General features: G+C 39.6%; 1 protein-coding gene across 5 annotated transcripts in view; it reads left to right on the top strand.

Moving 5' to 3' along the window:
• Fggy (FGGY carbohydrate kinase domain containing) overlaps positions 1–26,836 on the top strand; it is a 382,280-nt gene that overhangs the window by 242,988 nt on the left and 112,456 nt on the right. For 4 of the 5 annotated variants that reach the window (XM_042682452.1, XM_042682444.1, XM_042682471.1 and 1 more), the window contains one exon: positions 17,173–17,280. In XM_042682452.1, coding sequence (XP_042538386.1) covers positions 17,173–17,280 — 108 coding nt within the window. Of the gene's footprint in view, positions 1–12,954; positions 13,061–17,172; positions 17,281–26,836 lie in introns of those variants that run through there. The other variant, XM_042682470.1, reaches the window with a different exon arrangement.

The following is a 26,836-nucleotide window of genomic DNA, read 5'->3' as shown; positions in this document are numbered from 1 at the left end:
AAACTGCAAGATGATGCCTTTGGAGATATATAATGGTGTTTTTGACTTCTCAAGTCATATACATTCCTTCTCAATATTAGGTCAATTAAAAACTCACCTTAGAAATAAAAGAGAAGTTCTTCTTTTCAATATTGATACTTTTTAGGTTAATTTGAGTGATTTACTTGACTTTCAGAGCTACCATCTCTTTAACTTCTAAAAGAGAATCTTTCCTACTTATTGGAGATGCCATAATAATTGCTTGGTTGAGCTGTTGGTTATGAGGAAAGCTGTAAATGGTCTGTAGCACTGACACATTTGAGAGACATTGATGTGGCCTGGGAGGAGGGACATTTACTGGAGACACCCTTACTGCGTGAAGGTCCCTCAATGGAAGACCGCTTTGCTCTTGGCCACATGCACATCCCTTGTTCAGAGCACACAGCTGGATGACCAGCCAGACCTCCAAAGAGGAAGAGCTTGAGTTTGGGAAGAGCCTTTGGGTCAGATGCAGGTCCTCAGTAAGAAGGCATGGATAAGAAATAGGAGTGACAGGAGTCTGGGTCAGATGTTAACAAAGTCAGGATATAGCAGGCCTGCCTGTAGCACCTGGCAAGTACCCCTACCCCCTTTGAAGTGCTCAGGGTTCATCATGTATGCCTTGGATTTTGTGCATGGGCTAGTTATATAGTTTAAAGTTAAAGGTTAACCTACAAAACATGGAGAAGCAATGGGTAATGGTAAAGTGGATTGGGCAAGCATAGATGGATAGAATGAGGTAAGACAGTGAAGCTTTTCCTCTGCTTGGAATGTCTGAGTTAGCAGAAGCAAAGAAACCACACATACTCACACATCATGGAGCGGATCTGAAGTTCAGAGGCTCCAGAGGGCCAAGGAAGACCCCACTCTGTGGAGAGAAGTAACATAGCTTGTGACCACAAGGACTGTCAGGCAGAACAATGACTGTGCCGAATGCATTCACTTGTGAATCAAGCCAAACTCAAATGGCCCTCTGTGTGCATTTGGCCTGGTGAACCTGATCACATGATGGAGCAAGTCAGCAGTGTGTTTGTGGACTAGTAGCTATAAAGCAGCCAAAGTAGGAACAGCGATTATTTCACATTCCACAAGAACACTTGCCACTGATTAGCATGTTGTGAAAGGCCCTTCAGGATCCAACCTCTACTGCCCTTCTACCCATGTTTGAAATTTTGTTTCTACTCATCCTGCTCATGGCTACTTGACCTGAGGCAAGTTATATAAATCCTCTGAGCCTCACTTACCTTGTCTGTTAAATGGGAACACATATACTTACCTTACAGGACTGCAATTATTAAATAAGACAATGAAAATAAAGTTTCTAATTGTCTTGTTGTTGTTGTTATTTTAGTACTGGGACTTAAACTCAGAGCCTAGGCATTCTTTCTAAGCTTTTTCACTCAAGGCTAGTGCTTGAACCATAGCTCTACTTCCAGCAATTCGCCTGGGATGGCTTTAACCATGATCCTTAGAACTCAGCATCTTGAGTAGATAAGGATTACAGGCATGAGCCACTGGCTCCCAGCTTCTAATGGTCTTTTGTTCATTAATATTCTAATGCTCTAATATTCTTTTTGGCACTACCGGTGTTTTGAACTCAGGGACTTGTTATTGCTAGATATTCTACCACCCAGACCTTTTTTTTCCCCTTTTGTCCTAGAATTGGCTTCAGATGTCAGTCTCTCTACTTAATGCCTGTGGAGTGGCAGAGATTATATGTATATACCACCAAACTAGGCCCAATTTTTCATTCTAACCAAACCTTGATGCCTTCTTCAATCTATTTTGTTACTAAGTATTTATACTTTTATTGAGGCTCAGAGTTTTCTTGGCATTGTTGAATGGAGCATCAGATAGCCCAATTTTACTGAAAAGCAGAACAAGGGCATCTGTTTCCTTAATGCCTGACACATAGTAGTTACTCAATTAAATATTTCATGAAGGAATATATATGGAAAGAGTGTCTGGATAATTTTGATTCTTAATGGTGCCAGATGTTTTCTAGCCTCTATTGTCCTGCCCTAAATTGGGCTCTTATTCTGTATCAGAATCCAAGACAGGTACTTTGCATACAAGATGTCAGTTAAGGCCTTGTAACTGGAGGAGGCAGCGATTCTATGAACCCTTGATAGAGGAGTACAGGGCATCAATTAGTATGAATGCCTCAAGTGTAAACATCAGGTATCTTTGAACCATCAACCCGTTAGAGACACAATTTAAAACTGAGCAATCCTTGTGGTTCAGCATGAAGAACAAGACCCAGATTTCTTCCACTCCAACTCACTACCTCTCCAGTCATTCACTCCCCTGACACCTCTATTGTTTGTATCTTAGGAGGATTAACCAGATCAGTCTGTACTTTGAACTCAGAAAAAGAGAGAGAGAGAGAGAGTAAATATTTCCTAGCTTAAAAATGAAGAGCACAGAAAGTTAAATAATCAGCTCTCACTTGTTGATTATTGACTGTGTGCAGGCAGTATGCAGGTAGAGACTTCTGGCACAGGATTATCCTGAGGAGTAAAGATTAGGGTATATGAAAACAAAATAAAACAACAACAACAACAAAACCCAACAGCTACTATCCCTTTGATTTTCTCAAACATCTTAGAAGGAGAATATTCTGGTCTGTCTTTTACATAGGATCAAGCCACAATTTAGCAAGGTCTCCAGCTGCACTAAGCTGTTTGATTCCTAACCCAGGTAAACACAGACGCCTCATTTGTGCTCCTGGCTGCAGTATCACCATCTCCTAGGCTTTGGTTACCAACTCTTCCTTCTCTGTCTGCCCCAAAGGGAAGTATGGAGGTCTGCTCCTTCTTACCAGGCTGAGCGTTCCATTACCACCGCGCAATTCAGGCAGTAAAGTGGAAAAAGAGCTCTTACCATTGACCATCTGTCCTTCAGGTGAGAGCCAAATTCTCCAATGGCCAGGATCATGGCAAGCCCATGCCATGCAGAGGGTACACATCAGGTGGACTCTAGGACCTCGTTTCTTTTTGTCTTGTCTCTGATTTCAGCTTGATGAGTATAGAGAAAGAAGGGCAAGACACAGAACTGCAGAAAGGGGCTTGCCTTGTTCTTTGAGAATAAGGTAGACCAGGGCCCTTTCCAGGCAGCCTTCTGTGGCCCATTCTTTGTAAATCCATAGCAAAAGCTAACCAGGAAGGAGAAAGGCTGGTTCTCTCAGGTTCATTGGACTTTTGTGGTTCCTAAGTAGCTTAGAGGCATCCAGGAATAGTTGGAAGGACATGAAGACAGGTCCATATCAAATCCCCACCCTGCCACTTTCACACTTGTGTAACCACAAAAAGGTTTTAGACTTTGCTGAATCAGTTTGTCCAGCTATGAATGGAAGGATATGGTGGGGTAATTGTGAAGATTATGGATGAGAATTTAACCAACACCTCTTAGAAGATGCTTGTTCTATTTAACTTCTTTCCCTTTTCCCCGTGTTCATTTGTAATGCCTTTTTATTTACAGGAAAGAACATTTGTAATTGCCATAGATTTGCAAATTAAAACACACAACAGATTAATAATATACAATTTCTATTTAAATCACCCTCACAGGACTTCTGTCCTACATCATGTCATGTATTTTGCAGACAGTTGGCTTTTCTTCCCCTTTCTTTCCTACTAAGGCAGTACAGATGGGCCCCAGATACTTTTCTCATACCCTAGCTTGCCTACTCCAAGGGTTAAAAATCAGGCCTGCTTCACATCCAGATGATCTATTCATAACAAAAGCTGCCTCCTGGCCATTGCCCACAGCTGAATCTTGTTACTCTGAAGCCATCATTTCATTTGTTTCTGATTGTTCTACAGTGTTTGCATACCTTACATATTAGTATGATCCTTTATGGACTACAGGCCAAGGTTAAGCCCTTCCAGATCAACTTTCCCTCCGAGGGCTCTTTCTTCTTGAAGTCCCTCTTGCCTCTGTTGCAAACTAGTTTTCTTTTGTAAGAACTCATTTAAATAGGAAAACTATTGCAAGCATTTCTCTTTAACTTCAGGCTTGCTGAATATTCTTGTGGTACTGCTGTTGGGTGTGAAGAAGAGGGAAAGACAGCAGCCCTGTAAGTTTTTTCCTTAGCCTTTGTTGAATCAAATAAGGCACATATTCCATTCATGGCTCAGTGGATCTGAGCTGACTTTTGCCTGATTTGGAATGTGGTATCTGTATGTTTTGATCTTGTCTCCTCTGTTTAACATATTTCTTCCCCTTTTTTCCTCTAACAAAGCGTCTGAGAAAAATAAAGTGGGCTCCCAATAGATTTGGGTCTGCATTCTGATTCTGCTCTAGTTCTAAGTGTAGGAAAGAATTCTCTGAACCTTTGTTTTCTTCTGTGTCAAAACTGAATGTGAATCAGCTTTCCTAGGTCTTAGGTAAGAGAATGTATATGGGAGTGAACGTATATAGAGAGAATTGAGTGAATTCTCAGACAGATGTCTTCCAGAGACTTCATGACACCCAGCACACTGGCCTGTGAAGGATTCAGAAGTCTTGTCCAGATTTGTGGGAAGGAGGGATGAGTTCAGTTCTGTCAACCATGGGCATGCTGGCATATATGCTATTTATTTGCTATTTTTTCTGACATACTAGGTAGCCAAACCATGTTGGCTTTTATTCTCTCTCTTCTCTTCCTATTCACCACCAATGTTTTTAATGTTCTCATTGATCTCCTTTTCAAGCAGAGATATATGGGATAAACTCTTTCCACTGGTAATCTCAGGTGATGTTTGGTAAATACGTCTCAGATCAGAATACTTTTGCATTCATGTGGAAAAATGACTCATATGTATATAGATGATAGTTGTGTGGTTTTTTTTTTATAAATTTCTCCTTGCTTAGCCATTTCAACCTTTTCTTCTTCTGTTGTGGAGAAAGTTCTGGAGATCAAGATTGTTCAGATCTAGATTTGCGTAGCTATACCCTGACTTCCTGAGCCAAACTTAGGAGGCAGGCATGGGTTCTTTTGGGGGAATCCTCCAAATGTCCATGCCTTTTCTTAAAAAGATGCCATGTTGCAAATCAAGGCTCTCTTTGCCTCTCTTTATGCAGCATAATGTTAACAGACTAAAGCTTCCATTGTACGAATTTAATCCTTCATAAATCTTACACATAGAAACTAATCCTTCCAAATGGTTATATTCCCTTGTTTATTTTTCAACCTTCATTTCCCACTTCAGAATTCTAGTCTACCTAGTGTTAAATCTTACTTTTTTCCCCAATTAATTCTAGTCCATAAATAGGAAATACACCTTGGCTGGTGTGGAGTTGATGATATTAACACAGCATACAGCTCCCTGAGTTACTGAATGTACCAGGCACAGTACCAAGGCCTGTAATAGACTGTGCCACATTTTATCTTTGCAGATGTGGAAGAAGCATCCTATTTGCTCCACATTGCAGATATAAAGATCGCAAGGACCAAGGTCGCATACAAGTTAAGACAAAACACTAGCTATTGTGGTCAGATCTCTGAGACAGTATCTGAAGCCAGATATTGTGATTTCAAGGGAAACCAAGGATCTGATCCGGAGCAGGACAGGAGGTAAAAATGACCACAGTTTGGCAGTCAAAACTAAGGAGCTGTGTGCCAGAGACACTGTGTAATGGGCACCACAAATGTGTGGTAAGAGAAAAGGCTGTGTCATCCCCATCCATCTACACCTGCTTATCAGCCTCATTTGGGAGGCTGTCTTCTTTTTTTAACTGAACCCCATCGTCTACAAGAAGGAGTTGTTTTTCCTAATAGCTAGTTTAGACTTAAAAACTGGTTGGGCCATCTTTGAGAACCACTTAGTAATTAGTATTGTGCTTTCCTCCTGGGGGATTTAACAAATAGGGGAAATAGAAGAGTCCAACGTGGCCATTTTACATCAGAGCAACAGAGCTAAGCCTTCAGCCAGTGAGTACTGTGCAAACGGAGCACCTACCTTTTCATTATCTTATTCATTATCTCCCTTTCTTTCCCAGCCTCCCCAGCCTGACCCTCCTTTCTTATAGTATCCACAGAAAACATGAATAGCTGTTTACTCACCACAGATTGTCTAAGTTGTGGGGAAAAAAAATGCATGGTATGATTTTATGACTTTGAATTCATGGCTCAGAGCATTCTAAGGTGAGAAGCAGTCTGAGTTCACTAGAACAAGTCAGGCATTTGTATACAGGAGATCAAGTGTGGCTTTTTGTTTGTGGGAAAGAGATCTGGGACCTCAAAGTTGGCTGGCTATTCAGTGTCTCTTGCAAAGCAATTTTGGGTGTGTTAAATATAAGTGAATGAGAAACATATGGATTAAATTTCTATTGTGATCACATATGGGTTTAGGAATGATAAAGAATGAGGAATTCGGGGTTGAAGGAGTCCAAAATACTTTACAAATAACTTAGGATATCACAGACAGCATTTGACTGCCTTCCTCCATCTCAAGCTTGGGGACTGTTCAGTTTGGTGGCAGACCTGCTCAGTTCCCTCCCTGTTTGCTCACACTACTAAGCCAAGAGAATATCTGTGGACAAGTTTTTATATGTTCCTCATTTGCTCAGACTGAAATAAGGAGACTGAGTTTCTAGGAAGTAAAAATTCTTTAGCAGAAAATTACATTTCAGAAACTTCCAAATAGAAACAAAAGCTAACATTTAAGTTTTATTACCCATATGTTAGTGCCAGTTTAGGGGACATGTTTCTTCCCCTACATCCCTTCTAGCTCTGGGGATCTCACTCAGAGCCTAGTTCATGCTAGGCAAAAACTCTACCATTAAGCTATATACTCAGCCTTTAATCATGTTTTATTTTCTATTACTACTTTTAATTTTAGTAGCAATGTCATGTTAGTGAAATAATAGTGACATCCCAAGTGTGTGTAATGATTTAGTTTGCAAGGCAATATATATATATATATATATATACACTACATATTGAGTATACATCACATGGTATTTATAGATGTGTACACTTATGCTGTGTTACAACAACCTACTATAAACAATGTAGAGAACTAAGGGAAGATGTTAGCAGGACTACTTCATGCAGCATTAAGGCAGAGATCAGGGTTTAAAGATGGCATCAGAAAGGAAATAATTTTGAGTAAAATCTTAAATATAATATAATAGGTAAAATGAGAAGGAGTGCCTTCCAGTTACAAAGAAGAGAATTTACAAAGACTCGGAGGTAAGAAAGATATTAGCACACTAGGGGAATTTCAACTTGTTAAATCAATCTGGGGCCTAGTCCATGATGTGCTTAATAGCACAAAAAAGGCACAGAAGCAGATAACCAGGAAATGATAACAAATGTGATGAAGCCAGTCAAATAGGGAAAACCAGACCAGAAAGTATCTCAAATGTCATGGAAGCCTCTAAAGGATTTAAGTAAGACAAAGACACAACTGGGTTTTCTTATTAGAAAGACAATTTACTGGAAGTATGGAAGCCATTTAAACAGGGATAGATGGGGTATAGGGTAGATGACCACATTTCAAGCAGGTAAATAAATTGAATCACTATCAAAATAGTCTAAACAAGACATGATGGAAGGCGGCTAGACTAATGTAGTGATAAAAGGTAGAAACAGGAGATTTGTATTTGAAACGTAGTGGATAGCAGAAGGGATAAATGAGCCAGTCAAGAGACTGGTATCCCACCCACAAGAGTAGTCTCAGAAGGAAGGATGGAAAACACACACTGACTGGACATGCAGGTCAAATAGGTAGTAGGGAATCCAGGATCAAGTTCTACATTTGGGATAAACATTTGGTAACCATCAGCATACAATTGTCAATACACACATGAGAGGGGAGGAGTTGACTCCAGGAGACACAGGGAGTAAAATGGACATGGAAGGAAGAATCTACCAAAGAGGAGAGCCAATAGTGAGGAGAGACTGGGCATGAGCCCAGACCTATGAACTCCAGTCATTCCACTATCTTAAAGAGGAATGAACCTAAATCACTTGATATATAACACTTTTTTGAGATTCTCCTATATCCTAAGCTCATTATGTGCATAATAACACTCAAGGCTTAGGCTTCACTATGATGGATGACATGTTCCCATTTATAGGCAAGAAAACTGATTCTCAGCTGGCCGCCAGTGGCTCAATCCTGTAATCCTAGCTACTCAGGAGACTAAGATCTGAGGATTGCCAGCCTGGGCAGGAGAGTCCTTAACACTCTTATCTCCAATAGACCAGAAAACCAGAAGTGGCACTGTGGCTCAAATGGTAGAGCGCTCACCTTGAGCTGAAGAGCACAAGGACAGTGCCCAAGCCCAGAGTTCAAGCCCCATGACCAACAATAAACTAAACAAAAACAAAAACAAAAAACAAACTGAGTCTCAGACTCAGTCACATTGCCAGTAAACAATCTGATGAGAATTACCTAGAATTGTCTGATTCTGAAATCTGTGTGCATATTACTCTACAGTGTTCACTGCCTTGAAGAAAGGACATAGTTTTTACTTCATTGGTGCATAGGAGAGACAGACACATTAATAGCTCATTATAATTCAACCTAAAAAGGGCAGAGCTAGAGGTGAATGCTAAGAGCTCTCATTCATAAACAGATTTCTCTATGCTCTTTTTTTTTTTTTTTTTTTTTGGTACTACGTAATGATCTGGAAGTTGGCAGGAATGTGTATAAATGGTTTTTCTCTAGTAAGATGATAGCACAGTCCATTTGGAAGGAGAAATGAGCCACCATGGAAATACCCAGTCCCACACATGCCTGCGGCTGCCCTCGAAAATCCCAACCTGGCTGGGGGCACTCAAAACAAAACCTCCTATTCCCTCCCAGGACTACTGGCGCCTGGAGCCTGCCTCCTGCCCCTGCCAGAGGCTTAGGCCAGGCCAAACTCAGAATGATGGACTGGAGAAGGCAGAACAGATGGAGCTGGAACAACTCCTTGCTCCCAGCCAGTCATCTGCACCAGAAAGAGGTGTGAGAAGGCATCCAGGCTTTGTCATGCGGGGAAACTCAGCTGATGGGAGCGCAGCTGAGATGAAACTCTGCCAGTGGCATCCATTCCTGCAGCCAGTTTGGGCACTGACAAGAAAGGGAGGAGCACATGGGAAGAGGCTAATCCCAATTTAGTATTTCTGATCTTTCAGCAATGTGTTCTGCTGTAACATGGGCTGATTGTATTTGAGGCTACACACCCTCTGAATCCACAGATACACATGAGTCACTTGACAATTGAGTGGCCTCCAGGCCTCTTTTGAACTCCAACTCCCACTAGATTATAATCTTTGGGAGGATCAGAATGCAGTCAGTACTCTGCTCCACAGCCCAGCCTTCCATATCTTCTTTATGCTTAGAACAGTAGTTTATACTCAAGGAATCTGTGCTATTTATTCAGTTAATAGAATGGGTTCTACATAGTAGCTATTAAATGCAACGCCTGAAGTTGGCAGTTGGAAAGAAAAAAAAAAGAAACCAGCCTTCCATATCTTCTTTATGCTTAGAACAGTAGTTTATACTCAAGGAATCTGTGCTATTTATTCAGTTCATAGAACGGGTTTTACATAGGAGCTATTAAATGCAACACCTGAAGTTAGCAGTGGGAAAGAAAAAAAAAAAGGAAAAGATCTCCAGTAACCTTTCTCACAGATTAGCAGGAGACAAAGCAAGGAGAGACGTGGAAAAGTCCCTAGAGAAAAACCAAGACAATTCTCCAAAGCCCAGGCCAGGTGAGGCCACAGTGCTGTGTGCAGCTATCACATAGGAGAGTTCTGAGGGGCCAGCTGGGGTGAAGTGACTAAACCTCATAGAATGTAAGAAAACCTCAATAAGAACAAAGAGACATTAGGCATCACTAGTTCTTGGTGGGGAGAATGAGGTCTAATAAGGGAAATCAGTTGAGGGTTTTTAGCTTGGCTCCTGAAATTACTACTCTTCTGTTTATTAGCTATTTGACTCCTACAGCTTAGCTTCCCTCACTTGTGAAGTTAAGTATAATAATAGGATCTCTATCACTAGGTTGTCATGAATATTAAATGTGCATATAAAGAGCCCAGAAGAGCCTGTGGCAAGCGTAAATACCCAATAATATTAGAAATTAGCACGTTGTTATTGTAACTATTTATTTTTATTATCACCTACAAATAGAAGGTCATCTCACTGAGGCGTTTTCATGAGTATAGCTTTCAAAAAGTTGAGTTTTTTCATCCGCACTAATATCTCTGAGTGCAAAATTGTACCTATCCTTTAAACCATGTGATGTTTTATCTAAAGTAAAATGCAAAACTTGAAACTCAGCTCTCATAAAACCAATTTGTGTGTTCAGTTCCATGATGCTGAGCTCTTTTTCCTTGGTCATCCTCCCTTCTATCTATCCTAATACTTATTCAAAGCCCAGCTTCAGCCGGGCGCCGGTGGCCCATGCCTGTAATCCTAGCTACTCAAGAGGCTGAGATCTAAGGATCACGGTTCAAAGCCAGCCCGGGCAGGAAAGTCCATGAAACTCTTATCTCCAATAAACCACCAGAACTGGAAGTGGTGCTATGACTCAAGTGGTAGAGTGCTCGCCTTGAGCTGAAGAGCTGAGGGACAGTGCCCAGGCCCAGAGTTCAAGCCCCATGACTGACCAAAAAAAAAAAAAAAAAAAGCCCAGCTTCAGTGCTGCTACCTCTGAGACTGTGAAGTGCCTTTCCTCTTCCAGGCAGTTTAGCTAGCTACTAGCTAACTACTCTTCATACCAATTGTCCTCCTACTACACTGTAGCTCTCGGTGTGTTTGGTTTCATTTTTCTTTTCTTTTCTTCTTCAGGCTCTGTTTACTTTGTCAAATTAGAGATTCTCTGAGTTTTGAAACCATGTGGACACATTATTATTTTTACAGCCTTATTGTGGATCTCATTCCTGTGCAACCAAATGTTTTCTTTTGTTGGAATTTTCATTATTCTATTTATAACACACATGATTAAAGCATATGTCAAATGTCTAAATATAATTTTAAACAACAATATTGAAACGAATTACCATGTATCTACCACCCAGCCTATGGAAGAGAATATTGTTAGTATATTTAAAGTAATAAATCTTTCCTTCTTCTTTCTTTCTCTTCTTTCTTCCTTAATTTCTTAATTTCTTTCTTTCTTGTCTTCCTTCCTTCTTTCCTTTCTCCTTCCTTCCTTCCTACCTTTCTACTTTCCTTTTGCTGGTACTAGAGCTTGAACTCAGGGCCTCTCTCTGACTTAGTGCCTTTACTTTTTACTGCCATTTGCAGAGAAGAATCTCTCAGATTTGTTTGCTTAAGCTGGCTTTGAATTGTGATGCTCCCATCTCAGCCTCTTAATTAGCTGAGCTTATAGGTCTGTTAGAGTCTCTGGTGCCTGCCATAAGATACAAAAATTTTAAATGTTACATAAATATTAACTGATCTCTTACCTAAGCCTGCATGGTGTTTAGCCCCTTGGGATCATTTTAATTCTGATTCATTTTGGTGTGAACTTGTCTCATAATAAGCAATCTGTCCAAATTTTACCATCTCTTTTCTGTATCATCACTAAGAATGTTGACTAAAGTAAGACCAAGAACAAACTAGAGTCCTCCTTGTGGTGTGATGTTAGTTACTTTTGGTAGTGGTTACTCAACCAGTCTCCTGGTTGTTTATCATATAGGCTGCAGTCCAAGGAGAGTTCATGTTTATTTGTTATTTAACTTGGAATAAAATGTGTGTATGTGACAGCCTGTTCAACCTTCACAAGTCTTCCAACACGTATATCGTTTTTAGAAGTGAGGAAAGGGAGGCTTAGAAAAGTTACATTGCAAAAGATGACATGTCAGCTGGGCGCTGGTGGCTCACGCCTGTAATCCTAGCTACTCAGGAGGCTGAGATCTGAGGATTGTGGTTCAAAGCCAGACCGGGCAGGAGAGACCCTGAGACTCCTATCTTCAATAAACCACCAGAAAACCGGAAGTGGCGCTGTAGCTCAAGTGGTAGAGCACTCGCCTTGAGCTGAAGAGCTGAGGGACAGCGCTCAGGCCCAGAGTTCAAGCCCCATGACCGACAAAAAAAAAAAAAAAAGATGACATGCCTATAATGTGGCAGAGTGAGGAATAGAATCACGAAAGGTCTTTTACCTTACCCAGGCTTTCTTCAATCTGTTCATTAGTATAGCAAGGAAAACTTATCAAAGCCCTTTGGAAATAAAGATTGCCTAACATAGCCAGAGACCTTTGTTCAATTCAGATGAATCTGTTGGCTCCAGTGGCCCTTGCTTTCTACCCTTCAGACACAGATGAAGGATTCAAAGAAGTACTGGTTACCTAGTAACAAGAGAACAATTTGGCAGAGGCTGTATGGAACCCATAGACCATGTTATGTGACTGCTTATGTTTGGGTAACATTGGATACATTTTTGCCTCAGTTTATGAACCTGTATAACAGAGATAATGACAGCATCTTCCCTCAGGGCTGTATTTATTAAGTGATTTCATACCAGTACTGTGCTAAGAGTGAGGCCTGTACTAAGTCTTCAGTCAAGCTTTGTCATTGCTGCTGCCAGGAGCACCATTAGTACTGGCAAGGCAGCATCCTGTATGGACACCTGTCATCAGTATGGTGCAGTGTGCTTTCTCATTTTGAGTCACAGAGCGACCTCCAGGCCAAGATAGCCATCAGCCTGGAAGGATTGTTCACAAAAATATTTTCAAATATTTAGGTTTACTGCAGAGGATTACAGAACACATAAATACACAAATGTGCATTCTCCTTCTCTCTCAAAACAAATTGTTTCTGGTTTTCCCAAAAGCTCAGGGCTTAGGAGGCAGTGGGAGTACTCTTTGTATCCTTCTTTACTGGAAGTATCTGATGAGAAGCATGTGCCTTGCCAGATGAATGAACACAAACAAGAGTCCATTCACCACTGTCTCCCTGGGCAGAGTTCAGCAAAGTGCCCATGGACATTTGTGAGCTGTAGACAATTCTCTAGTAAAATCCGGCTGCAGTAACATTCTTAATTGTAGCACTGGAGATGGGAGCAGCGGTTGATGTGTCTCCTTCCTAAGCAATACATGAGGGAGCAAAAATACATGGAGGTTTGTGTACTTGGTTCAAATCTTACTTTGGCCATTTAATAGCTGTGTGATTACAGACAACTTATTTATTCTTTTATTGTCTTTGTGTATGTGGTGTGTGTGTGTTTGTGTGTGTGTGTGTGTGTGTGTGTGTGTGTGTGTGTGTGTGTGTGTGTGTGTATGCTGGTATTGGGTCTTGAACTCGGAGCTTGGGTGCTGCTACTTAGCTTTTTCACTCAAGGCTGGATCTACAGCTCCACTTCCAGCTTTTTGGTAGTTAATTGGAGATAAAAGACTCACTGCCAAGGCTGACTGTGAACCTTGATCCATAGATCACAGCCTCTTGAATAACTAAGAGTACAGATGTGAGCTACCAGCCCTTATGTACTCTTTATTGAAGCTGCCAAGTGGGGCTGAGAATTCTGGGAGGGAGAGTAATACGGGACACACAAGAATGATTTGGCTTTGGTGAGTGTCCATCAACCTTTCCAATCTCTGGTTCCCAAATAGTTATAAGTAGGGTCTGCCTTCTTTACCCCGAAGAAGCTCTCAACTCCAGTTTATGGTTGGCATGTAGTGAAATTTTCCCAGGCCAAAACCAGGGTGATGCAAATGATTACTAGTTAGAGTGTGTTCCCTGTGTCTGGAGCACTCTCCCTGCCTCTCACACATACACTCACTGGCCCAGTGGAGTATATTTTGCGTCTTGATTCTTACCTCCTTCCCCAACAAAGCTTTCTCTGATCCCTAGATCGATCATCTATGTCCTCCCTCCTATGTTCTCAGAATACCTTTGCCTTTCTTTCTTTCATTTATCAGTTATCACTGAGGATTTGATTAATACTTGTCTAGGGGTAGCTAATTGTTTGGGTACAACTAAGGGCTTTTTAAGGACATGAAACTTTCAGTGCTACATCTAGTAGAGTTCTGGCCAAACCTGACTGATTAGCTGCTCTGGTCTTCCCCCAGGGCATGCTCCATGAGGGCAAAGATGGTGCTCTTCTGATACCATTTATCTAAGTGCCTGGCACACATCCAGATCATGGTGGCAACTAAGGAGTCATCTGTTGAACTAATAGAGGAAAGAATATGTCAATATAAGTTGAACTATCTCTTTTTTGGTAGAAGTTTGTCTTTTTCTCCCAGAGATTATCTTTCCAAGTTTATGAGTTAAGTACCTCCCTTTTAATAACTTGCCCTTATTTGACAAAATTTAAAGTTAGCAATGTTACATAGTTTCCTTGCATTCTCTCATTCCCTTCCCATTTGAGGTTGGAAATCCTACTGATTTGAAAAATCACTGGTTTAGCAAAAAAGAAACCAGAATAGTTGGCATCAAGATAATGAAAGGACTATTTCTGTGCTAAAATGCTAGACCGTAAAACTCATGAGATAGAAATTATGAATATTCAGTTCACTTTGCTATCTCAAGAGCTCATCATACTCCAAAGTATATATAGTCAAAGCTGAATAGATATTTAGAATAAATAAATGAACAGATTTTCTGTCCAGCCTTAAAACCTTGTGGGGTCTTTTTTTTTTTGCCTTATAGATGAGTGAATACTGGGACATTTATTACCTGCCTTGGCCCCTCTACCTAATTTGCCTTACTATGAAAAGGCCATCATAGTTTGCTATGAATAACATGACAGTGTCTTGAGTTCCAAGAGAACCTCTCTCCAAAGGGCACTGTTCATGAATCCCTGTTCCATTTCATCTAGCCAACTCCTTCTAGTCTTTTTAAGCCAAGCCTGTGTCCCTCCTCCAAGAAGCCACTCTAGACCATTTGTTCAGAGCAAACTGAAAGAAAGTTTATTGTCATGTAAAACCACAGGTTGAGATCAGTGAGATTTCAAACCACATAGCAAAACAAACAAACAAACAAACAAACACAACTGTACTTTAACATGTAGGGTTCAGTTTATAAAGCAGAAAGCAAAGTCAATACACAATATAAAAATTGAACTCTGTAACTTGAGTGTAGGGAAAGAATGGGTAGTTCTGAGGAAGAGGTAATATTGACTGAGATGCATTATGCTCATAACCTAACTTCTGGAACTGAAATCCCTTTGCACAAATACTTGATAATAATATATTTTTTGGGTGGGGGGTCTGGTTGTGAGGCCTGAACTCTGGGCCTGGGTGCTGACCCTCAGCTCTTCAGCTCAAGGCTAGCACTCTACCACTTGAGCCACAGTGCCACTTCTGGCTTTTTTTCTTTTTGCTTATGTGGTGCTGAGGAATCGAACCCAGGGCCTCATGCATGCAAGGCAAGCGCTCTACCACTGAGCCACCTTCCCAGCCCTAAAAAATATTTTTTAAGAGCAAAAGGAGGAAGTATTTTGACCTTTCTCTTGGTAGGCTGTTATGTATTGAATTTATTTGGAAAAGTAGATCTGTTTAAACTGGTTGCCTCTAGCTGAGTAGTTTAATTTCATTGAATTATGCTAATAAAGATGCAAAGCAGCTGGACACTGGTCTATCATCCTTGCTACATAGTAGGCTGGGATCTTAGGATCTTGGTTTGAAGCCAGCCTAGGCAGACAAATCTGAGAGGTTCTTATCTCTAGTTTACTAGCAAAAAGCTTTAAGTGGAGAAGTGGAGGTATGGCACAAGTGGTAGAGTGCAGCCTTGAGCAAAAAAAAAACTAAGTGAGAACACAAGGCTTACATTATAATTTCGTTAAATTATGCTTGCAAGCCACATAATGATGGCTCACAAACTATAATCCTGACTACCTAGGATGCTGAGATGTAGAAGATGGCAGTTTGAAAACATCCTGGACAGAAAAGTCCACTAGACTCCACCTCCACCAGCAAAAAGTAGGCAACAAAAGCATGACTCAAATGATAGAGCACCAGCCTAGCACCAGCCTAGCACCAACCTAGCCCTGATTTCAAATCCTCGTATCTGCAAAAGGTTCATATTTATAAGATATAATGCTTACATTTTGTCCTTTGTTTAGAAGTAACATCTAAAGAAGATCAGGATTTTGGTTTTTGGCTGCTTAGTGTGCATAGTTGGCCATATTTATTTATCTAAATAGTGGCTTCTATTTTTACTATTCTCTGGCACACACTTTACCCTCTTGGTTCTTCTTCTAATTGCTTTTGTCATTACCACCCGCTTTATGATTTATTTTTTTAATATTCACATATAAATATATATTGTTTATATATATGGGGGAAAGCTAATATTTCAGTTAATTGGTGAAAGAACTCTGATTTTTCTGTTCCCAGCAGCAGGGGGCATACTATTAAGTGGCTAATAAATGTGAAAGGAAATCATTGTGTCAGTTATTTATTCTTATAAATCTGATGGACTGGGAACAGTCAGCTGCTGGTGTCACATAGGCTGTCTTATATATAGGACATCCCTTGAGATGACTGGGCTGACTTGGCTCTGATTCACCTGTCTTTCCATCTGAGACACGTAGCTCAAGAGAAGGAATACAGGTATTTGGCCTTCAGAAGACTAGGCCATGACTGTGTCACTTCTGCTTCCTTCTCTTGACAAAGCCAGTCTCAGGGCAGACCCAGATTCAAGAGGCTGAGATCGGGGGCTGGGAAGGTGGCTCAGTGTTAGAGCGCTTGCCTTGCATGCATGAGGCCCTGGGTTCGATTCCTCAGCACCACATAAGCAAAAAGAAAAAAGCCGGAAGCGGTGCTGTGGCTCAAGTGGTAGAGCGCTAGCCTTGAGCTGAAGAGCTGAGCGACAGCACCCAGGCCCAGAGTTTAGGCCCTACAACCGGACCCAAAAAAAAAAAAAAAAGAGGCTGAGATCAATGGGAAATACTGCAACCACTCCTTGCTGAAGCTATAGATACAGGAAGAAGGGTGGAGAAAGGATGCCAGCTTGTATCTCTGCCAGGCAGAGGAAGCCCACAGAAAATGATTCATCATTTGAGAAGTGTCTTTCCAAAATGGCCTTTTGCCACCTTGTCATATACATGAATTTATCACAAAGGTCTCAAAAGATGGAGTCATGTCATGATCTTCCCCAGGAGAGAATGATTTTATCATTGCAGAAGATATTCAATAAGAATCTAAATTCCAATCATAGAAATGTCAGATGAGACAAGGATCATGATGTGTTTTTATACATGCCCTCAACACTTTTTTTTTATTCGCAGATCAGCAAAGACCCAATTTTTGTGCCAGGCGTCTGGGGACCTTATTTCTCAGCCATGGTTCCTGGGTTTTGGCTGAATGAAGGTGGTCAGAGTGTTACTGGAAAACTGGTAAGTTGAAACTTTTTCAGTTGGGTTGTGATTATTCTTTTACCACCGACTGGCCTGTTTTGTCATACTGCCCACATACCCAGCATCTGAAACACTTGTAGACTCCAAAGTCAGAGTTAATTTTCTCTCAGTATAGAACTAATACAAAGTGTATGTGCAGCATGTGTTTGCTAAAGGAATAAACATGCTTAGAAGTGATGAGATCTCTTCTTCTCAGTGGTCTTTTCCTACACTAAACTATTTTTTATCAGAGCAATTAAAATGATATTCTGCTTTTTAAAACAAAAAAGTTACTACTTTGTCAGGTCCTGTTTTACTTCCCTATAGACTTGGAGACATGGTTCACATCATTATCTGACCACATCATATCCTTCATGATCATACCCTTTATTCTCATGAATGCATCTGTAATTTAGGCTAGACTGTGAAGAATTTTTCCTACTCATAGCTTCACCATGTCTCTTTTACTTCTGTTGGAGAGAGGATCTATACAATTTTAATGATTATACTTAGTCTTCTAAGACACATTAGCTATTACCATATCCTGATTATTTTTCTTCGCAGTACTGGACTTTGAACTCAGAACTTCATGCTTGCTAGGCAGACACTGTACTGCTTGAGCCACATCCCAGCCCTATCTTCTGTTGTTCTTACAAATTCGTTAATCCACTATTCACGAATGCCATGATTTTGCTATAATTTGGTGAGGGGCAGGGAATAAACAAATTGTTTAAGTAGGGATACAGATTGACCCATTGCAACAATGCGATGTACAAGACAGTATGTCAAAAAACAAACTACAATTTAGGCGGGGAGTGGGGTTAGGGTGGGGGGGGGGGCGTATAGCTGAGGAGGTGGGAAGGAAGGGATGGTAGGGGGAAAACAAAGGAGGAGGCAACAAATCTGGATAAGAAATGTACTCATTACCTTGCTCATGTAACTGTAACACCTCTGTACAGTATTGTCATAATAAAAACTTAATTAAAAAAAAAGACTGTCATGATCTTCTTAAAAACAAAGACTAGATCCATTCATCTACTGAGGGGCCTCTGGGTACATTCCACGCCTCCATCAGAAAGAATGACATCACCCCATTTGTTAGGAAACGGGAAGAATTGGAAAAAAATTATATTAAGTGAAGTAAGCAAGGCTTAAAGAAATGTAGGTCCCATGGTTTCCCTTATTTGCAATAACTAGTATATGTCTGGGACAAGCAGAAAAGGTCAAAAGCTATGTGCATATGACCAGATAAGATGATATTAAGTGAAATGAACCCCAAGATAGGGACACAAGTGGTGTTTTTCTTTCTTGCTATTGTTTCTAACATATTTATAACGTACCATATGATTTTTTTGTTTCTTTGTATGTTCCTCCCCCATGGTATAACTCCTGTTTTCACTGTATTTGATGTTGGTTCCCTGCATCTTGTATATACACTTCTCTAATTTGGGGAGGGGAAGGGAAAAAACAAAAAGCTTAAATAGGGATACAGGTTGACCCATTGTAACAATGAGATGCACAAGAAACTCTGTTGAAAAATGAACTTTACAATTTAGGCAGGAGTGGGGGGTTTGGAGGTGTAGTTGTGGAGCTGGGAGGGAAGAGATGGTAGGGGAATAACAAAGGAGGAGGTAACAATGCTCAATAGGAAATGTACTCATTACCTTGCTCATGTAATCGTAACCCTTCTGTACAGTATTTTTACAAAAAAAGGTATTAAAAAAAGAAAAGGACTATTCCATTATTCTCTTTGGATATACTGTAGGACATAATCAATAGAAGATTCTTAGTAGAAATTTATTGTATTATTAGAGTTGGCTGATAGATTCAGAAATTCTTTTTTTTTTTTTTGTCGGTCGTGGGGCTTGAACTCTGGGCCTGGGCGCTGCCCCTCAGCTCTTCAACTCAAGCCGAGCGCTCTACCACTTGAGCTACAGTGCCACTTCCAGATTCAGAAATTCTGTATAAGTGAGGTGAATACTATTAACTGACACAAAGACATTTGGGCTAGTAAAAATATAAATGGAGAAAATAGGAAAAGAAGGGTAGAGAAGATCTTGAAGGCAGGAGAATTTGCATGAGAAGACATGGAAAGGAAAAATAACAGGGCATATTTGAGTGTAATTGCCAAGTAGTCCAGAATTTTATTTGTGGCATGAACTATTCTTAGAAGAGTAACTTACAATAATGAGAACAGAGTAGTGATCACATCTCAAGAAGTCCCTGTAAAACTTGCTGAGGATTTGAACTTCATCTCATAGACCGACCAAGGGAATCAGAGAAAGGTTGTAAGAGAAAATGTGCATGTTCAGATCTCAAGATGGCACAGAAAGTCTGCACATCTTGAAAAATAAAAAGTGAGGGAAGGGATGGGTTGAGAATGTTGAAGGGGTGACATTGATCAAGATGCACTGTATTAATAAACTGCTGTATTGAATGGCAACTCCTTTGTACAACTACTTAAGGATAAATAAAAATATTTTAAAATTGAAAACCTATCATTTACTTTAGGCATCCGAAAGTTCTAATTTAGTTGTTCCTATTCACAGTTGTATATTGGAACTATCTAGAGAATTTTACAAGATTAGAATTCCTTAGCCTTAAAATCACAGTATCCTGAGATTCTTCCATTATAGATGTTTTCTAGAAACCAGGCCCTTTAAAAATATAGTTTCCACCCATTAGTATTACTTGGTTTTATCTGAAAATATGCCAGACTCCTGAAAATAGGATTAGAGTATTTTTATTAGCATGTATTAAGTATACAAAGTGGTTTCATTGTGATATTTCTATGATATATCTAATGTACTTGGAATAAACCTCCTCTAATATTCAAAAAAAATTAATAAATACCCAAAATTAAGAAACAATGGCATTGACAAAAGGGAACCCTACTGCACTGTTGATGGGAATGTAAACTTGTTCAATGACTATGGAAAGCAGTATGGAGGTTTCTCAAAAGACTACGCATAGAGGGCTGAGAAAGTGGCTCAGTGGTAGAGTACTTACCTTGCATGCATGAGGTCCTGGATTTGATTCCTCTGTACCACATAAGCAGAAAAAGCCAGAAGGGGTACTGTGGCTCAAGTGGTAGAGCGCTAGCCTTGAGCTGAAGAGCTGAGGAACAGTGCCCAGGCCCAGAGTTCAAGCCCCATGACCAACAACAACAACAAAAAAGACTATACATGGAGTTCCCCTATGACCCAACAATCCCACTTTTAGGCATTTACCCAAACGATCACAAACAATCCATGCTAAATCTACCAGCACAACTATGTTTATCGCAGCATTATTCACCTTAGCTAAGATATGTAACCAACCCAGATGCCCCTCAGTAAATGAATAGATCAAGAAAATATGGTATATATATGGTATATATTTTTATATATATGTATATATATACACACACACACATACAAAAGCACACACATTCACACACACAAACACACACACTCACACACACAATGGAATTCTATGCCTCTATCAAAAAGAATGACACACCTCATTTGTTAGGAAATGGAAAGTTTGGAAAAAATTATATTAAGTGAAGTAAGCCAGACTCAAATAAACATAGGTCCCATGCTTTTCCTTATTTGCAATAACTAGTATATGGCTAGGACAAGCAGAAGAGGTCAAAAGCTATGTTCATAGGACCATATAACCTGTTGCTAAGTGAAATGAACCCCAAGATAGGGAGACAAGAGATTTTATCTTTCTTGTTGTTCTTTTTAATGTACTTATAATGTACTGTGTGATTTTTTTTGGTTTGTTTTTGTGTGTTCTTCCCCCATGGTACAATCCCAGTTGTCACTGTATACTTGATTCTGGTGTCCTGCATCTTGTATATACATTTCTTCTAATCTGGGGAGGGGAAGGGAAATAACAAAAGGCTGAAAAAAGGATACAGGATGACCCATTGTAACAATGAGATGTACAAGACAGTATGTTGAAAACAAACTTTACAACTTTGATGCGGGGAAAGAGGGGAGGGAGGAGTTGGGGAGGTGGGGAGGAAAGGGATGATAAGGGAAAAACAAAGGAGGGAGTAACAATGCTTGACAGGAAATGGACTCATTATCTTGCTCATGTAACTGTATGTAACTCCTCTGTACAGTATCTTTACAATAAAAATACATATTTAAAAATTTAAAAAAGAAACAATGGCATAGAAAGAGAGTAAGTAGTTACCCAGATTTTATTGAGTGAATCAACAAGATGTAGAGGGCAAAGTCTTAAGAAATCTAAAAGCTGGCATGATGGAACAAATCTGAATCAAGAACAAAAGCAGACTACCTATTGATGTCTGAAGTATAGGTGTAACAGAGACAGAATTTAGGTCTTAAATAAGATAATAGAAAGCAAATGTGAGAATAGAAATATTAGTAATTATTATAACTTATTGAATATGTTTTCAGTGAGAAGGATATACATACATTGTTAAACCTCAAATGTATCCATAATAATCATAATTCCTAATATTGTTTTATTTTTTATTGTTAAAGTAACATATAGAGGGTTACAGTTTACAAGTAAGATAATAAGTACATTTCTTGTCAAACTTTTTACTCCTAATATTATTTTTGTTTCTGGTCTCAATTCTAAGGATTTCTAGTACGGTTAAAGCTTCCTATGAGATAAAATTTATTATCTGAATTTCATAGATAGCTGATTGGAACTCAGAAGTATAACACAGCCCTGAGAAATGACCCTTATGGCCTTTTTGTATGGTGCCATTGTTACCTTCCCTTGCCATTTGCCAATTCTGATTTATTCTTTTTATAAATATAGACCTCTGGTTTTTAATCTATAGAAGGAAGCTACATCTTTTGTTCTTTGTCACATACGGACATCTTATCTATTAAGCCACTTTTAGAAATGGCTGCCCTAGTAATTGGTCATGTGTCATAAGAACACACACAGTCATAAGAACACCAGTTAATGCAAGAGATAAGTGGGAAATGAGAAAAGAGAGGAAAAAGAAAGTAAGGTAAAAGAAGACAATAAAAGCCAAGAAAGAAAGGAAGGAAGGAAGCAAGAAAAGAAGGAAGAAAGAGACGAAAGGAAAGAAAGAAAAAAAGAGAAAGGAACAGTGCATTTGAAAGAAAATACTGTTTCCTTTCAAATACAGACTTTCCATTACAAAGTAAATTCTTGCTTCCAAGTTTGTGACTAGATTGATACTTAAAAAGAAAATCTTCATCTGGTTTCCTTGAAGATAAAGAGAAAAATAAGATTGGATGTTTTCTGGCTCGGGAACCTTACAGTTTCATTTGACTGAGGTTTGTGCTCATTTTTCACTCATTTCACATGCTTTTGTTTCCCTGATGTCTACTCTTGTTTGAAAGGCACACACTCCCTTCTTGTGGGTGATTGATTTTAGTTGTTTCACCTAGCACCCATCAAATATTGCTTGCTAGTTTGCCCAAAAAATTGGCAAAACTATTGCTTTTAGCCCAGACTTTTTCCATAAGAACCAAGTCCTGCATTCACTTCATCCAGATGTTGGTGCTTATTTCCAACAAGCTTGGCCATTTCCCCATTCAGTTGTTCTTCCCTGTCTTATATTGAAGTCATTATTGGAGGAGGCATTCGGTAAAGAAGACTAAGACGAGTTCCTTAAGCTACCTCTGTGTAGCATTGACTTTCTGGAAAAATTGACTCAAATGAGTGGTTAACATGGGATTGTTTTAACACAAAATTCGAACATAGGAACTTGAGTCATAAGGTTGATATGTTATGTGCACTTGGAATTTTAGGATTTGTTCACTGAATGAGACTATGTGTGCATCTCAGCTCTAAGGCTGTTCAGCGTGGGGCCAGCCTCACTCAATGATAGTCTAAAAAAAAGTTGATTGAAGAACTGATTGTTATACTTTATCATAACACCTAAAAATAGATGGCTACTAGCAGCCTACTGGAAAGGTAAGGATTAACACTTACTGAATACCTGTTACATGCCAAGTACTTATAGACCCATTAAGATTCAGTATTTCATCTGATCCTTGTGAAATCTGCTTTATGATATTAGTTTTAATAGTGAAGAATAAAGCTGAGAGTGGTGACATAATGTGATAAAACATTTACAGTTAGTTTTAGCCAAACCTACAGTTCAAACCTAACTTGACCACCAGAGGCCCCAAATCTTTCTCAAACTAGAACTGACTCTTAGAGAGCTACCTTTCTGACTGTTATATATAGTTCTCTTCTAAACTCCCTTAGGAAGCCACTATCAGTGGCTCAAGCCTATAATCCTAGCTACTGAGGATGCTGAGATCTGAGGATCATGGTTTGAAGACATCCCAGAGAGGAAAGTTTGTGAAACTCTTTTCTACAATTAATCACCAACACCCCCCCTCCCCAACAACAACAACAACAACAAAATCCTGGAAGTAGAGCTGTGGCTCAAGTGGTACAGTGCTAGCCTTGAGGAAACGAGCACAGGGATTGCACCTGGACCCTGAGTTCAAGCCACTGGACTGGCATGACAAAACAAAAGAGCAACTATTTTCAGTTAGGGGGTGAGATATTCTTAAGCTGTCTTGAAGCAAATATAGTTGGTAGGCTTTGTAGGGGCATGCAAGAACGATGTGCGCATCATTATTCACAGGATTTATGTGTAGATTTAGGTATATCCCCAGCACTTCTGTTAACTAATTGGAATGTCTTCATGGATACACACATCAACTCTGTAAAAACAAATGCCTCCCTTTCCTCCCCTTCCCCGGGCTCTCATGGTATCTTTTGTGTACTCACCTGGATTCCAGCACAATTTCCTAATGGGTTTCTTGTTTCTAATCTTTCTCCCTCTAATCCCTCTTCTGCACTGCAGCTACAAAATTCTTCCAAGACAGAGATAGCCCTTCGGTTGTCTGTATAACAAAGTCCAAATTCTTCATTGAGTTTATTTATACAGCCAGTATTTATTGAGTAGTCACTATATGTAAGGTAATGCTCCAAATAGGTAGATAGAAATGAGTGAAACACCCTCTGTTTTCCTCTGACCTTGAATCTATAGCCTTCTCAAGCATACATTTTGACAGGAGATGGATAATGCCAGTAATTGCCTTTTATTTAAGCAATAAGTTATTAAGAATACTAGAGAATGTAGCTTGTGGCTTCAGATGGGCAGTTTGCAGTTTTAATCCAGTTTTCAAGATAGGATTTTTTTGCTTTGTTTTTGTTTTTTGGACGGTCATGGGGCTTGAACTCTGGGCCTGGGTGCTGTCCCTGAGCCCTTCAGCTTGCCTTGGCAAGCTTTCTACCAATTGAGCCATAGCACCACTTCTGGTTTTTTTTTTTTTTTTTCCTTGTGGTTAATTGGAGATAAGAGTCTCACGGACTTTCCTTCCTGGGCTGGCTTTGAACCACGATCCTTAGATCTCAGCCTCCTGAGTTGCTAGGATTATAGGCATGAGCCATCGGTGCCCAGCTCAGAATAGGTTTTACATGTGACATTTGGGCAAAGAATGAAGAAGGGAAGGAAGTAGGCATATACAAGCCTGGGGAAATGTACAGCAGGCAAGGTAATGACTGGTGTGTAGATTCTGAGTTGAATGTACATTTGAGCCCTTGATATTCCAGGAATATCAAGGAGGCCAAATAGTTGTAGTAGATGAACCATTTGTGATGATTATTAAGTGCAAGTTCAGAGATAAGGGGTTATTTGATGGGCCATGATAAGGCTTTTAGCATTTATGGTGAGGAAATAATGAGCAGAGGTATGATATAATATGACTTAGGTTGTCAAAGTCTCATTCTGACTACTGTTGACTATGTTGAGAATCAACAGTGGGGTAGGCATTTGAAAAGCAAAGAAGCTAGAAAGAAGCCAGAAAACGATTCACAGTGGGGCTAGTAAAGAGTGATCAAATTTTTGATATGTCATAAAGTAGACCCAACAAGCCAGGCACCAGTAGCTCATGCCTGTAATCCTAGCTACTCAGGAGTCCTAAGACCTAATGATCATGGTTCAAGGCCAGTCCAGACAGGAAAAGTCTGTGAGATGCTTAGTTCCAATAAACTACCCGAAAACTGGAAGTGGTGCTGTGGCTCAAGTGGTAGAGCGCTAGCCTTGAGCTGAAGAGCTGAGGGACAGCACCCAGGCCCAGAGTTCAAGGCCAGCGACTGAGCCCTCCCCCCCAAAAAAGTAGAACCAACAAGATTTTTTTTGATGAATTGGGAGGTGTTCAAAATAGAGAGGGGTCAAGGTTTTTAAAGAGTAACATCTCTATCATTGAAGAAAATGGATTAGATGTCAGGGATGTGTGGGGGAGAATGTTAAGGATCACTCCCTGTTTTCTAACTATAGTAATGGAGATGCTTCCAAAGTTGATCCTCATTATTTGTCTTCATGTTGGTAATAAGCATTATCATTTATATTTTTTTATTGAAGTCAAAAGATGAAGATTAGTTCTTTACTCTTCATTATCCCTTTCTCACCACATCCAATCTACCTACACAACCTGTCTTTAAACTTCCACTTTTGTCACTGCTGATTAAATCACCATTGTCTCTAGCCTGGAATATATAGCTGTGGCATACGTTTTTGATACCCAGCAGATAGTAAGATTATTTTTTTCTTGTAAGAAAAGGAAGAGATACTAGCGCTTACCCACCCCCACACACAAATAAAGATTATTTGGCTGTCATATTAAGTGACCATCTTCTGCTTTTCAATTTGGTCTAGTTTGAGTCTCTGCATTTAATGTGAAGGTAAACATGACTGGATATAGATCTTTCACTTCACTTAGTTTTCAGTAATCACATCTGCTTTTTTGCTCGTTTGTTTTCCTGTCTTTCCTTACCTTATTTTGGATTAATTGAATGTATGTTTAATTAACTGATAATTATAAATTAAATATATTCAATCCCATTAATTCTCAGTTTTGTGGCATGTCAGGTGTCTCTTTTTTTTGCATTCGTTTTAAGATTTGTTTTAGTGATTAAAATAAACCTTCTCAAATTAGTGTACTTAACTGTCAAAACAAATTACCAAAGACTGGGTGGCATAAACAGCAGACATTACTCTTCTGCCTATTCTGGAGACGAATTCCTTGATCAAAGTGCTGGCAGATTCAGTTTCTGGTGAAGACTGTCTTCCTGCCTACTAGATGGTCACTTTCAGTGTTTATTCTGTGTGTGTGTGTGTGTGTGTGTGTGTGTGTGTGTATTGGACTTTTTTCTTACGAGGACATTAGTTCTATCTATTGGAACTAGGAGCCTCAGTTATAACTTCATTTAAACCAAATTACCTCTACAGTAAAGACACCAATGACACAGAGTATTCAGGCTTCAGCATTTGAATTTTGGATGAACACAATGTGTTCCATAACAAAAAAAATCATTCCCATTTCAAAGAAAATCTGGTAACTAGCAGATAATATTTCTATGTAGTCACAAAGTAACTATCTTTATCACTTTATCTCTTGATTAAGATTTGGTTCCATCTAGTATCTTTTCTCTTTAGACCTCCTCTAGAATTTTTTATGATGCAAGGTCAACTGGCAAAAGATACACATATATCATGCAAACGTGATATATAGATATAGATATAGAT

The sequence above is a fragment of the Dipodomys spectabilis genome, unplaced genomic scaffold (genome assembly GCF_019054845.1).
Source record: "Dipodomys spectabilis isolate Male_0828 unplaced genomic scaffold, ASM1905484v1 ptg000002l, whole genome shotgun sequence".
Lineage (NCBI taxonomy): Eukaryota > Metazoa > Chordata > Mammalia > Rodentia > Heteromyidae > Dipodomys > Dipodomys spectabilis.
This window is presented reverse-complemented; position numbering and strand designations above follow the sequence as displayed.